This window comes from Arvicanthis niloticus, chromosome 2, assembly GCF_011762505.2.
Source record: "Arvicanthis niloticus isolate mArvNil1 chromosome 2, mArvNil1.pat.X, whole genome shotgun sequence".
Lineage (NCBI taxonomy): Eukaryota > Metazoa > Chordata > Mammalia > Rodentia > Muridae > Arvicanthis > Arvicanthis niloticus.
The window spans coordinates 42,121,186-42,136,075 of record NC_047659.1 but is presented as its reverse complement, the minus strand read 5'-3'; the positions used below and the strand labels follow the sequence as shown (position 1 = coordinate 42,136,075).

General features: G+C 38.9%; 1 protein-coding gene across 1 annotated transcript in view; it reads left to right on the top strand.

Annotated features, from left to right (window-relative positions):
• Positions 1–14,890, top strand: part of Scn1a (sodium voltage-gated channel alpha subunit 1) — a 140,914-nt gene that overhangs the window by 57,887 nt on the left and 68,137 nt on the right. The window contains exon 2 of the mRNA XM_076928839.1: positions 5,202–5,514. Coding sequence (XP_076784954.1) covers positions 5,251–5,514 — 264 coding nt within the window. The 5' untranslated portion in view covers positions 5,202–5,250. The remainder of the gene's footprint in view (positions 1–5,201; positions 5,515–14,890) is intronic.

Here is a 14,890-nt window from a genome sequence, read left to right as displayed (position 1 = left end):
ACTCTCTGGTTCTGACTGGAGTCTGCTTTTCCAGTTATCTTGGTTGTGCCAGAACTCCTTGGGGTCTGGATGACTCTATGATCCTGAGCTCTAGCTGCTCTGGGTACAGTGGCTCCTCTAGGATATTTCAGGATATGGTGTCTCCATGGTAGTAGACCAGCTAGGTGTTTGCTGCTCTGAATGTAGTTACTTCTCTAGGATGCTTCAGGATATGGTGTCCCCTGCTCTGCAGCTTTGTGAGCCGTGTCCTCTCTAGGATGCCTGCAGCTCTGTGGTCCTTGACCTCTCTTGGGTACCTCTGCAGCTCTGCGGTCCATTACCTGTGACCTCCCTAGGGTGCCTCCAGACTCAGTTTCTAGAGGGGAGCAGATCGGCTGGGAGACTGCTCCAGCCACTGGTATCTGGGCCAGGGGCGGAAGGGGAGTGGCTCTCTGCAGGGGCAGGGTCTGTATGCCAGGTGTGTTCTGGGGTCTCCCTACTGCCAGTTGTGCTTCTAAGGCCTAGGGCGGTGTGTGGGTTCTCACACCTGCTGCTCTGCTGTCTGGATTCAGTTTCCAGAGGGGAGCAGCTCTTTTCATTATTTTTAAGTATGTCTATTAACATAATGCATCAATTTTTTTTCTTTGTAACTATGGGAGTGTATATTTTGAATAAGTTCTTCGTGTATATGTGTCTTTAAAATACAACTCTCTATTTGAAGCTTTTCTCACCATGATTTGTTGGCTATCTCTACTGAAAGATACAAGGGCTCCTCTATCTAACTGACTCACCCAAAGTCACACTAATGTAAAGAGTACACTGCAAGCCTTGAGCCATGTGCTCTTCAAATGAGGCATCTCTATTGAAGCGTGTGTTTCCACAAAAGGGACCATTTTCAGTTTTCAGTTTGAAGGTTTTAAGTTAAAAATTCAAAGTTTTGTTTTAACCCTAATGATTATTTCTGTATGGAGAAAATGGAAGTTCAAATGAAAACTTATAGATTTTACACAAAATATTACTTGAAAATAATGTTAAATGATATTTGACAGCTTCAGATATTTTATAAGCAAACTTATGGAACAGGTCATCATGTTTAAAATTATAGTCATTTTATTTATTTATTTATTTTTTTACTTAGCTAGTGTGTATGTGTGTGAGAAAAAGAGAGAGACAGAGAGAGAGAGAGAGAGAGAGAGAGAGAGAGAGAGAGAGAGAGAAGGAGGGAGAGGTGGCAGGGTGGAGCTTAGAGGACAACTTACAGGAATCAGTCATCTCCTTCCACCATGTGGGGCAGACATCAAGTTCAAGGTCATCAGGCATGGCAGCAGGAACCTTTACCAAAGCCATCGCTTTAGCCCCAAATCACAGTTTTGAAATGGTATAATTATTATTATAATAATTAACATAACTTATCTTTTACTTTTTAGTAGTATTTGAATACTAGGTCTAATCATAGAGTAAGAAATACTTTCCCCCTAACCTGAATATGTTGTCAATATAGTTTTAGTTAAATTACTCACATATGAGTGTAATTACTGTAACCAAACCACATCATTCATACTCAGAACATTAGATTTGCAGTGGTCATATTCATCAGTAGCATTTGTCTACCTTCTTGGCTGTTTGTCTCCCCCATTGCTACCCACAGTCAATGGCCCTAATTTTTTTTCTTATACTGCTTTTCTTTTTTCTTTTGTTTGATTTTTTTAAAGTTATCTTTAGTCTTTTTTTTTACTGTCCAGTTGTTATCTCCCTCCAGTTTTTCCCTCCAACAGACAGTTCATCATCCCATTCCTACTTCCTCATCTCCAAGAGGATGTCTCCACACCCCCACACCTCCCCACATCCTGCCAGGCCTCTCCATTCCCTAGAGCCTCAAATTTCTCAAGAGTTATTTGTGTCCTCTCTCATTAGGCCCAGACCAGGCAGTCCCCTGTTGTATATGTGTCGAGGACCTTGGAGCAGCTAGTATATGCTGACTGGTTGGGCTCAGTGTCTGAGAGGGCTTGGGTGTCCGGGTTAGTTGAGACTGCTGGTCTGCCTTCCTCCTCCTCAACTTCTCCCAGTCTTTCCCTAACTCAACCACAGGGGTCCCCCGACTTCAGATCATTGTTTTGGCTTGAGTATTTGTTTTTGTCTCAGTCAAGCTGCTTGTTGGGCCTTTCAGAGGGCAGCCATGCTAGGCTCCTGTCTGTGAGCACACGATAGCATCAGTAATAGTGTCAGGCCTTGTAGGTGGCTCATTTCTGCTGAATAGAAAGGCTTGAGGTAGCCACTCCTGTTCTGTCCACACGACTTTATGGAAAATGAACCCTGCTGTTGCACTCTTTCAGAAAGAGTGCAATTGTCCACAAACAATAAGCATGTATTTAAATTATGCTGCCATCCAAAATTTAACTATTTGCATACAAAAGATAATGCTAAAGATACAAAACAGCAAAGATGAGACCAAATATATGGACAAAGACACCGGATTAAATACAAACGAGAAGAAGGCAGATGCCCATATAGGCTCTCAAATCTGTTCTCAGTTTAAAAAAAAATTAGAGAAGCAAAATCTATACTCGGCAGGATTGTCAAGCACTACACAATGGTACCTTGGTCACAGACAGATAGCAACACAAACCTGGCCCCATGAGTGGAGCAGAGAAGTTCCAATCCTTATTCATGTATCTGTCCTAAACTCATGGCACAACACATGAAATTTGTGGTAATGGTGGTGTCCACAGATGCCCTCTGCTGCCAGTCCTGTGGAGCATGGCAGCCTTTCAATTACGTTTGTATCATAACACTTGATGATAACAGTAGCTCTATCATTAGTTTGTGAATTTTCTATACTATGCGTTTTTAATTATTATTAATTTAGAGTATACTTCTACTTATAAAAATGTGTGTGGTAACAAAAGTGCAGGCCACACCGTGCCAAGAGCAGCTTCATATGTCTAGTGTATATTTGACTTTTTGATGCATTAATGTTGAGTGATTTGCCTATACTATATAATTCTGTTTAAGTATTCTATTATGTTTCCACATTAAAATCATCTAGTGATATTTTTCCAATAGATACCCATGCCTTTAAGTGACATATAGCTGTAAATGGTTCAGTTAACCTCCAAACATCAGATCATAAGTAATAATACTCATTATACATCAAATAAGGAGAATCAGCACTAAAATTCATAGACTAAAATCACAGACGGTGGTGCAAGACTGCAATCCAAACAATTAGGAGAGCACAACATGAGAATTGCCATTCCAATGCCAGCCTGAGCTACAAAGTAAGTTCTACAACACACTTGTCACATGCTGAAATCCGATCTCAACAATCATAAACAACCCAAAAGATAGGGTTTATACAATAAAAAGACAGGGAGAATAAAAACAAATAAACACACGAGGATAGAATTCAATGCATCTTTAGACTCAAAACCATCTGAGAAGGATGCCCAGACAGGGATGGTCTGGAAGAGTAAGATAAAGTACAGTGATTTCATTGCCATGAGAGGGAGTCCACCCCTGACACTATTAATGATATTCTGCTGTTCTTGCAGACAAGAGGCTAGCATAACAGCCATCTGAGTGACTTCACACAGCAGCTGATGAGAATACATCAGAGACCCACAGCCAAACATTAGGTGAAGCTCAGGGAATCTTGTTGAAGAAGGAGAGGAAGAGCCAGAGAGGTCAAAGACACCACAAAAAAAAAAAAAAAAAAAAAAAAATCCTACAGAATCAACTAGGTCTCATAGGGGCTCACAGAGACTGAACCACCAACCAGAGAGCATGCATGGGATGACCATAGATAGATAGATAGATAGATAGATAGATAGATAGATAGATAGATAGATTGATAGATAGATTGATAGATAGATTGATAGATAGATAGATGTGTGTGTGTGTGTGTGTGTGTGTGTGTGTGTGTGTGTGTGTGTGTGTGTGTGTGTGTAAGAAATATGCAGCTTGGTCCTCATGTGGGACCTCTAATAGCAGAATCAGGGGCTGTCTCAGACTCCATTGCCTGCCTTTGGATTCCTTTTCCCTAACTGGACAGCCTTGTCTAGCCTTAATAGAAGAAGATATGCAAATTCCTTTACAACTTAATATGCCAAGATTAGGAGAGCAGGTTGATATCCATGGGAGGTCTCCCTTTCTCCTCAGAGAAAAGAAGAAGGAGGTGGGGGAGGGAAGAGGACTGGGAGGAGAGGAGGGAGAGGGAGCTATAGTTTTCTCTTAAAGACCTAGACTAAGCTGCAACTAATTGTATCAGAGCTTGCTGACTTTAATGAACTGACTATCCAAACAAAATGTGTACCAGGCAGAGCTTGGACTCTGGGAAGTTTTGGCCCAGCTTTGTATGTAAAATTTGAGCTCTTTTTAAATATACCTTTAAAAGGGTGCATCTTGGATTTGGCCTTGAGGTCTGACTCTGCAATACAGAGTTGAATATTGCCCAGGTCCTCATAATACATGTAGCACTACAGGTCTGTAGTCTGCAATGTAACAGAATCGCTTTGGCCAAGAAAAGCACATTGTTAATTGAACCAAGGACATTCTACTGTCTCCTGTGCACAGAGCTTCCTTTCCAGTTTAGTTTATCTCCATCTCAGCCATATCAGTGGCATCTGTCCCACCTTGGATTATTATGGTCTGAGAGACTCTACTAGGGCTGGTGTAGTTCTGAGGCCATAGATCCATTCACCCCCATCTCAGGGCATATACAGGCATAAACAGGTTACCATCTGATTATGTGACTCTGACTGACTACAGCAAAGTCTAACTGTTTTGGGCCTCACGTGTTGGGCCTCAATGGCTGCAGTTTCAATCTTCTCAGAGACAAGTTCTTTTCGTGTGATACCTTTGAATTGATTGATCTATCATCCTTTGCCTCTGTGGGCATAGTCTTCATCATACATGTATATCTCAGGGTGAACAGTTCATCAGTGATGTGGTGACAGTTACCATAATGTACTTAGAGCAATATCGAACCAGGGTTTAAACTCACGGCCTCGTTCCTCTATTAGTAAAGCACAAAACTAAATACACAGGATGTTTGGCTAAAGCTCAGCATCAGAGAATGGATTTGTTTAAACGTTTTATATTTTTTCCGATTAGATTTTGGAGGAGACAAAAATTTGAGTCTTCTGGCCGACATTTCTAGATAACTATTTATTGACATTAATAACTTTTAATGTTCTCCATGTTTTTGGTTCTTCCCTCCTTAGGAGTCTCACATGAAGAGTAAAGAGTAATTAAAATGTGCAGGATGACAAGATGGAGCAAACAGTGCTTGTACCACCAGGACCTGACAGCTTCAACTTCTTCACCAGAGAATCTCTTGCAGCTATTGAAAGGCGCATTGCAGAAGAAAAGGCTAAGAATCCCAAGCCAGACAAAAAGGATGATGACGAAAATGGCCCAAAGCCAAATAGTGACTTGGAAGCTGGGAAGAACCTTCCATTTATCTATGGAGACATTCCTCCAGAGATGGTGTCGGAGCCTCTGGAGGACCTGGACCCCTACTATATCAATAAGAAAGTAAGTGTTTTTGTCAGGTATATCTTGCCACTAACTACATACATTGGACTGTTACAGAAGCCTCACATACTAAATTAACCATCCCTTAGCCATCCCTCTGCTTAAGAAATGAGACCAGATTTGTGGGTGTTTTATGCATATTCATGAGTAGAAAATAAATTATATTATACCATATGGAGCTGCCCCAAATGCCCCATGACAAAAATCTAAATATAAAGATAAGTTGTCGTAGGCAGCTAATTTAACAAATTAAAAGATTCTCACTAAAGATTACAAGGACTAAGCAATTTTAAGTACTTTTTTGGTACCTTGAAATGTTGAAGTCACCCTGAGTTACAAAAGACCTCAAAATACATTGTGTGAATTTCTCATGGAAGAAAGTTTTACAACACAAGAGTTTTCCATTTCTTTGCCATATTATAAATAATAAATAACTTCCTGAAGAAATTGTTTCCACTTGGAATACAGTTATGCAATATATAAGGGTATTTTGTGTTGTTGTTGTTGTTGTTTTGTTTTATTGCTTGTTTTTAGGGGGAAATGATTTCTTTTGGCTCATAGTTCACATATATAAGATTGTTGGAGGCATATTGCAATCAAAGCATATCAGTGCCCTTCTAATATACATGGGCTTCATCTTAACAGTATTATGCCTACAAAGACTCTGTTTCTAAAATAGATACAGTTTCATACTAGTTTGAACTTTTAGAAGACTTTAGCCAGCCAATTACACTTGCTAGTTCTTAAAATAGGGGAGTGTATAACCAAGCAAGTAAAGTTTTTCACTGACCATGAATCTTAAAATACTCCAAACTTTTAGGGACATTTTACTGTTAGCCTAGTTCCTGTCAGAACAAAAGCTGCCACATGCGGTAGTTTGGGGTGAGAGAGATGTCTTAGTTTCTGCTATTGGGATAAAACATCAACACCCAAGAGAACTTAAAGGTAGGGAGGATTTATTTCAGTTTACAGTTCTGTATCACAGTCCATTATGAAGAAATCTGGGGCAGAAAATCAAGACACGAACCTGGAATCAGGAAATGAAGCAAAAGCCATGGAAGAGCATGCTCACTGGCTTCCTTGGCTTATTATTTTTTTTAATAGCACCTAGGACCATCCTCCTAGGGGTGACACTACAACAACAGGCTAGGCCATCTCACATCAATCAACAATCAAGAAAATGTAACTCAGACTTGCCTCCAGGCCAATCTAGAAAGGGTTTTTTCCCAATTGAAATTCCCTTTTCCAAAATGACTATAGCTTATGTCGAGACGACATAAAACTAGCCAGCTCAAAAGATTATTCATCCCATAATTGCTATTTGTGAGAAGTGAATATGAAAAAATTATGAAATAAAAATCTAGCTGTGTTCTACATAGAAATTGGTTCATCCAATAGATTGTGTTCACTTATTTATAATTCTTAGGGACATTCAGTGTTAATGAGACTCCTGTGATAAAGGTTAGAAAGCCTTTTCCTCATAGGTGTTTGCTCCCCCAAAAATTGAGCATCCAATTCACAGCCCAAACCCACCATTTAATAGTTATTATTTATTTATATAGAAACAAATATAAATAAAATAAAAAATTATTTTTTAATGATAAAAAATGATTAAGAGGAGGCCCTATCAAAATACAAGGTTGAAATCCAGCATCCTGGCCCCTATACTGTGTCCTTCTTTATAAATCTATGAAGAAATGGTTTCAGAAAGACCAGATGGAAGCACATTAAAAAGCATAGTAATTCGCTATGTGGTAACCAGACTGTCATGACCACATTAGCAACTGGTCATGGCGTCTTCTCATAGCAATGTAAAAGGAAGTAATTACTTGGGGCTTGCTTACATTCAGAAGTTCAGTCCATTATCATTATGGTGAGGAGGAGCACGGCAGCACACAGGCAGACACGGTGCTGAAGAAGTCGCTGAAGAAAGTTCTAAATCTGGATCCATAGGCAGCAGGAAGAAAGAATCCCTGGCCTAACCTAGACTGAGCTTTGGAAACCTCGAAGCCCCCTCCCATGGCTCGCTTCCTCCAACAAAGCCACGACTACTGCAAGCCACGCCTTCTGATCCTTCTCAAGTACTGCCAACTCCCGATGACTAAGCGTTCAATCATTTTGGCTTATGAGGGCTTATTCAAACCACCACACAAACTACCGAATCCTTTTTTTTTTTTTAAGGTTAAAGAGTTTTCAGACTACCAAGCCTGCTTGTACATACCTTTAATCTCAGCAATTGGGAGGCAGAGGGAGGAAAATCATTCTGCATTTAAGTCTAGCCTGATTTACATAGTAAGTTCCAGGCCATCCAAAGCTCCATAGTGAGACTCTGTCTTTAAAAAATAAATAAATAAATAAATAAATAAAATCAACCAATCAACAAATAAATAAAAATAAAAGCAAAAGAATATGTTTTAAAAAACAAAGAACTTTCAGATAGATGAAAGAAACTGTTTTAAAGGGGGGTTCTGTCCACAAATGGTCCCTGACTGGGTTATGTTGAGTTTTAAATTTTAAAAAAAAATGGCATAAAGGAAAATGCAAAGTAAAATCATACAACTCAGTTACAAATACTTAAAGCTTTTACAAAATGCTCAAGGTACAAGCCTAGCTCTGATGGAAAGACTTGGCAGCCAGATCAGCTTTCCTAGGCCCGCCTCTAAACCTGTCTTTGACATCAGCTGTCCTTATCTTCAAACACACACTGTGTAAAGAAGGGAAAGGATTCTGACATTTTGGGACAAATCACATTGTGCAAGCAGAACAACTTGATAAGAGAAATATTATTATCAGGAAGGAGTTTTTCCAAGGAAAGGCATGTCCTTCACTTTCACATTATTCTCCCACCAAGCAGATCTCCAAATGTGATCCACTGGACAGCAGTGCTAGTAGAACCATTTTTAAAGCTAATTTTTAAAAAACAGATATGCTATGTGCTTCATTTTTCAGTTTCTGAGACAGCAATTCCCTAATTTCTTTAGGTTGTCTGTATATTACTGGTCTTAAATTTTCTCTCATAAATAGATTGTTTCATTATGGTATAATATTCATAAACATTAAGTTTTCTCTGATTTACATTGAAGTTGCTTAGTAAAATCTCAGTCTTTTAGAATAATATTTCTTCTAATATTTGGTCACTAATTTTATTTTAGTGACTACTATCTGTCAACATTAGAGTAATCTTCATTAGAGAGAGAGAGAGAATGGGAGACAGAGAGAGAAGGAGAGTAGAAGGGAGGGGAAGAGGAAATGAATTGGGTCTACTGGTCAAAAATCATTAAAATCAATTCTTCAGGATTGACAAAACTGTGAATATGGATTTGTTTTGAAAAGTGAGTTGGAATATGCAAACATCAATGACTCCCCTTAGATTGAACGTGATATAGTTAACAAGTTATTTTTATATAAATCATCATGTTCCTTTCTTAGTAATATGTAGAATGATTTTAAAAAGCTAACTCTCTAAGACCCTTTCGACTACTACAACATTACATCCAACATTTGGAGTTACAATGAAGAGAAATGTATTGGCTTAAACTTATGGAGACCAGAGAGTCCAAGATTGAGGAGCTAAACCATCACATGGTAGAAAGGTTTAAGGCAATGGAGAGCAAGAAGGCTCTGATCTTACACTGGAAAGGCACCAATTCAATCTTGAAGGCAAAGCCTTCATTGACCAAAATCCTGTTAAATATTCCACATTGTATGTAATACTGCATAATTCAACTTCTGAGTTTTAGGAAGGGCAAGCATTGAACTATAACATTGACCATGAAAATGGTTACAGAATGTACTCTTTATGGTATTCCTCAGGCCAAAGTGCAAGTGCACCATATGTGCAGAAAGTTGTGTGAAGGCACTGTAGCACGCCAAGGCTCTCTGTGTTCTTTTTTTATAAAGACAACCAATGTCACTGGGCTAATGGGAATGTCACTGACAATGGTGTATGTTATTGTGACATATGCCCACATATTTTTATCTTCTTTGCCCCAGTTTGTGATCTGCAAATTATGTAATAATTAAATGTTCTACTGAAATTATTAAGGTGATTTAAACTGTGATCAGGGATATTATGTTAGCAATTGAAGAAATAGTAACAACTGTGAAGTGGAAAGGAGGTAACAATGCTGTTGTAATGCACAGTTTCCATCTCACGGTTGCTGTCCTCAGGGGACCTTTAAAATGGGATTTCAACCTGAATACTTTCTATTTGTTCCTTCACTTTGTGTAACAAGGACATTTCAGTTTGTGAGTACAACTTTTTTCTTATGGGATTTTTCTTTCTGTTTCATAACTTGAGCTACTACTGTACCATTTGCCTATACATCCAACTTCACCCACTCTTTGTTCAGAAAACGTCTCTCCTCTTATGTTCTTAAAATTACAGATGACTCATTAGTGCCATGGAAAGAAATATCCTTTTGACAATGTGGCATTTGACTAGAAATAGAAAGATATTCTAGATCTGCAGTGAAAAATAGAAGCTTGTTATATTTTGGACTATAGAAATGTATTCATTTAAAAACTATGCTATGTCCTTGAATGTCTCCTAGCATTAGAAAAAAAAAATTATTGTCTCCACCAACAGTCCTAAAATGATGGCTACCATCTCTCTACTGTGGCTGTATGAAAAGCCTCACACAAGAGATTTCCAATTTATATCTCATCTGTCATCACAAGAGTGTCTATGATTGAAGTATCAAGTTCTTATTTTGTTTTCTGTTTGGGTGAGGAACGTTTTATTTTCCTAGGAAAATCAGCTCTTAGCCTCTGCCTTAGAAAATGTCCTAGGACAAATAAATTACCTTTGACATTTAGTTGATTCCAGTCATATTAGTTAAGAGATCCTTTAGATAAAAGTAACCAAAACGCCGCAAAAACGACTTTGAAGAAGAGACAAAAAAGAAGAAAAAAAATCAAATTTATGAGCCAAATCTACCTTGGATAACAAAAGACAAAGAATCTAAAAATGACACCATCAGGACAGCCCGTGGACAGTGTGGGCTCTGCGTTGCCCTATGCTGGCTTCCTGTGTAGGCGGGCTCACCCACACATGGCAAAAATAGCCCTCAGCCACAGTATGTTAATATCTACAGCAGAGTAACCTCAAGAAAAGGTGAATGTGTTTTCCAAACTCTGACAAAAGCTGTAGAATTCCTTCTAATCAGCAGCATGATCTATTTCAGTGAGCAAGGATTCTGGACCAGGTAAGTATCACGTGCAGAATCACATCCTAAAGAATGAGACTCGGAGCCGGGCGGTGGTGGCGCACGCCTTTAATCCCAGCACTTGGGAGGCAGAGGCAGGTGGATTTCTGAGTTCGAGGCCAGCCTGGTCTACAGAGTGAGTCCAGGACAGTCAGGACTACACAGAGAAACCCTGTCTCGAAAACACCAAAAAAAAAAAAAAAAAAGAATGAGACTCGGGTATTCAGGCCACATAGACAGACAGTAGAGCAGCAAGGGAAACCACCTAAAGATTCTCAGAGAGCAAAAAAAGATGTAGACCCATGGATTGGACTAGAATGAGAAATGCTCTCGGAGATGGAGACTGATAGGAATCTCTTACTATCTGAAACATCAAACTTGGAAGCATCTGTCTTATTGGTACATGACTCCCATTCTGCCCCCCCGCCCCCAGCCGCCCCTCACTGAAGAACTTCTGGAAATGTGCTCTGCTCTCTGACAGAGTTAGGACAATTTCCCAGTCTAACCACCAGAGTGGTATGGATTAGAGATGCACACCTGAGCTTAACTTAGAACCATGTTACTATTTTCAAACTGGCACTTCTTCTACATAGTGATACAGTTCCAATTACCATTAATTCATAATTATATTTCATTAGGAATTACATAAGGCTCAGGAATAGTTCGCTGGAGGAGTGCTTACTTAGCACTTGTTGGGCCTGGCTTGGATCCCAGCACCTGGGGAAGAAAGTTACATTGAGTTTGAATCTTGAAAAAAAAAAAAAAAGATAACATATTTATTTACTCCCTTGTGTGAAAATGCATCCAAATTCCAAAGGAATTGACTACCCAATGCACTTTTAGAATACAGGTGATATATAAATTAAAAATTGCCTGTGATTTAAACTTCCAGGCAAAAAATGTTTTTAGTCTGCTTATTACACCTACTAAGTATTTGTTTTGTCTTTTGAGAAAGGGTCTTAATCCAGCACTCAGACTTGCCTCAAACTCACAACAATCCTCCTGCCTCAACTCCAGGCTGCTAGCTTTACAGAAATGAGGCTCCACATCTGGATGTACTACTTTTAAAATACTTTTTGTCATCATGCTCACTTTCACACCATATCTCTTATTTTTGTCTGCAGCTTAACTCTTAGAGAAGGTAATGGAGTATATTTGGGGTAATCTCTGTTATGTCACAGTTTTCTGGTAATGTCTAGATGAAATGCAAAAATAGTTTTAATTGTACACTTAAAAAATAGGGACTCTTGACTGAAATAAAACCACCAATGGCTATATATTGAGAAAACAAAAGTGCAAATACGTCACTTATCAAATTCAAGTTTCATCCTTGACAGTAGTCATAGGAACAAGTCACTTTCTAGAAGCACAGATATGAGAGAAATTACTAGATTACAACAAGGAAAAGAGCCCAGTGTACATATCCTGTACAATCATTGAGAACTGGGGAATTAATAGTGATTAATCATTAACCAGCAAAACAGTTGCATCACCTGCCATCACAAAGTCATCTTGGTAATTTTTTTAAACATATGGAATATTGCATATCCAAATCTGCCATGAATTGAAACCACAGTTTATGATTTAACAAGCACATGTATTTCTATTTCTCAAGTGAAGTGACATAATCATAGAGAAGAAGAGTTCAGAATCTCAGAGGTAGAAAGAACAGAGTCAGCTTTTAAATAATATATCCAATTCTGGAGTCTGCCCTCTTAAAACTTGAGACAAATCTGCTGTTATCTTTCCCCAGGTTGTTTTTTATGGGGTTGTTAAACTGTTGATTATCAGGGGTACTTGTCAGTCTTTGATAAAACCACCTCTTGTTTTCTTTAACACCTGAAATAATATTTGTCCAGCAAGGGTTGCTGAAGAGTGTGACTTGATACCTCAATGATTTTTAATCATTCTATCCCCAAACATCCGTATTTCAGTTATGTTGGGTTACAGAAAATACCACTAGGATGCATTTCACCTCTTCTTCAGCTTTTCATATAGTATTTAGACAATCTGAAATCCTTGATAAGAGCTCAGGTTTGTACTTTACATTATGTTTGTATTGATTAGTGCCACGCTATCTACACCTCCAACCAGTCATCTTCCAGATTTATTTGTGCTACTGTCAATAGCTGAGCATTCCTTTGTAAGTGCCCGCACTTAGATGTGTGTGTTTTGAGAATTCAGCACAAAGCTTTCACCTTTCTCACCTAAATTAGATCCGTGCAGCTTCTCGGGTGTCTGCTACATGCAGACGACTTAATTTTTTTGTCATATAAATATTACAAAGATATTATTTAACTCTAGTGACTAAATATATAAAATAACAAGCCAGAAAAGTCCTAAGGCAGGTAGAAAAACATCATTCCAATAAATACATCTATAAACCAGTTTTTACACATACAGGTTAGATCTGAATTTACTCATCATGCCTTGTTTAAAAATTTGTTCCAAGGAAGAAAATTATCCTGGTATTAAAATGTTCTCACCACGTGCTTATATTTTTACTCCATTGCAGTGATGAGATTAAAGCATTTATTGTTTTTTCTCTTGTAGTAAATGAACCAAGGCGTGGGGTTAAGGAATAGGCACAGATGTGGCTAGCTAGGTTCTACTAAATGGCACACTCTTGGTGCTTGCCACTGGGGCCGTTTGCACATGTAAATAGAGAAGATGTCTACATTGGTAGCCTTGGAGTTAATCTTTTGTTTGAAGTGAACATTGACCCCTCTGAATTCTTTTCTCCATGCAGTACCTTCAGTACAGTGCTTCGGAGGGTCACTGCAGTTGCAAACTGACTTCTCAACTGTGGAAAAATTATGAGGAATGTAGTTACTGTCATGTGAAGAAATAAATAGCAAACTAGTTGTAAAAAGTAAACAAGTTCTAAATCAAATTTAATGACTTCACACTGATTACAGTCCTACATGTAATGAGGTGCTATCCAAGTCTGAACACTGTCTCTATTGCAAAGCTATTGAAACTAAACCCGTAAACACTTCAGAGGGATGCGTGTGAAGCTTTCAGTTACCTATGTTTTACATCCATAATAGGGTAAGAAACAATGAAAATGGTTCTGCAGTGCCGGCATTACTGCTACAATCCTTGGCAGTGATGGGAGGACATCTTATGAAAAATTAAAGCACAAAAAGCACACTGCGCACTCAAACCTCACCAAGTCTCCTGTCTCAGGCCACCTACATGGAGTCACACATTGCACATGAAGTTCTTTATGAAACACATTGTTACAAATTATTTGCATTTAATAAAACAAATCTATCAAATATATTATAAAGACTAGAAAGCTTCGAAAAAATTAAGAATTATGCCGAGGTGTTACTTCAGTGGTCTTCCAAATTTTCAATCACTAATCAGGACTGGAGTTGCCCAGCTTTTACCAAGGCTGCATTGCTGAGTTCCAGTGCCTAGAGGTCCCTCCTGGTTCTCTCTTGCTAAGTTTCTGAGTCTCACCTTTGAATTAATTTTGAAAGGGTGGAGTTTCTGTGTTTCCTCACGCCTCTATTGAGCTCTCTAATATTTCCTGCCTTGTTGTTGCTTCCTCTTCCTTCTTTTCTATTTTCTGTCAAGTGTTTCTGAATTGGTTTCTATTGCTGTGACAAAATTCCATGACTAAGGCAACTGGTAAAGGAAAGCCTTTATTGTAGGGGTTCAGATGAGTGAGTCCGTGACCATCATGGAGGAAATCATGGCACAAGGCAGGCAGTCAGACATGGTACTGGAGCAGTATCTGAGAGCTTGAATTGAATCTATGGACAACACACAGACTCACACACTCACACACACACACACACTCTCGCACGTTCATGTGTACACACACACTAGCGAGAGGGAGGGAGGGGGGAGAGACAGAGACAAAGATACAGAGAGAGACAGAGAGGCAGAGACAGAGAGACAGAGAGAGACAGAAACAGAGAGCACGCAAACTGGGAATGGTATGGACTTATAAAACCTCAAAACCTTCATCTATTAACACATGACGTCCAACAAGCTCCTTCCCAAACAATTTTGATATTTAAGGCCCAAATGTTGAAATATGTATGCCTTTCAGGGCTATTCTCACCCAAACCACCACAGATCACTTTGCTCATCATTTAAACAGAGGGTAGCCAAGAAACCTGTGTCATGGCAATTCTGAGTATAGCCAGTCTACT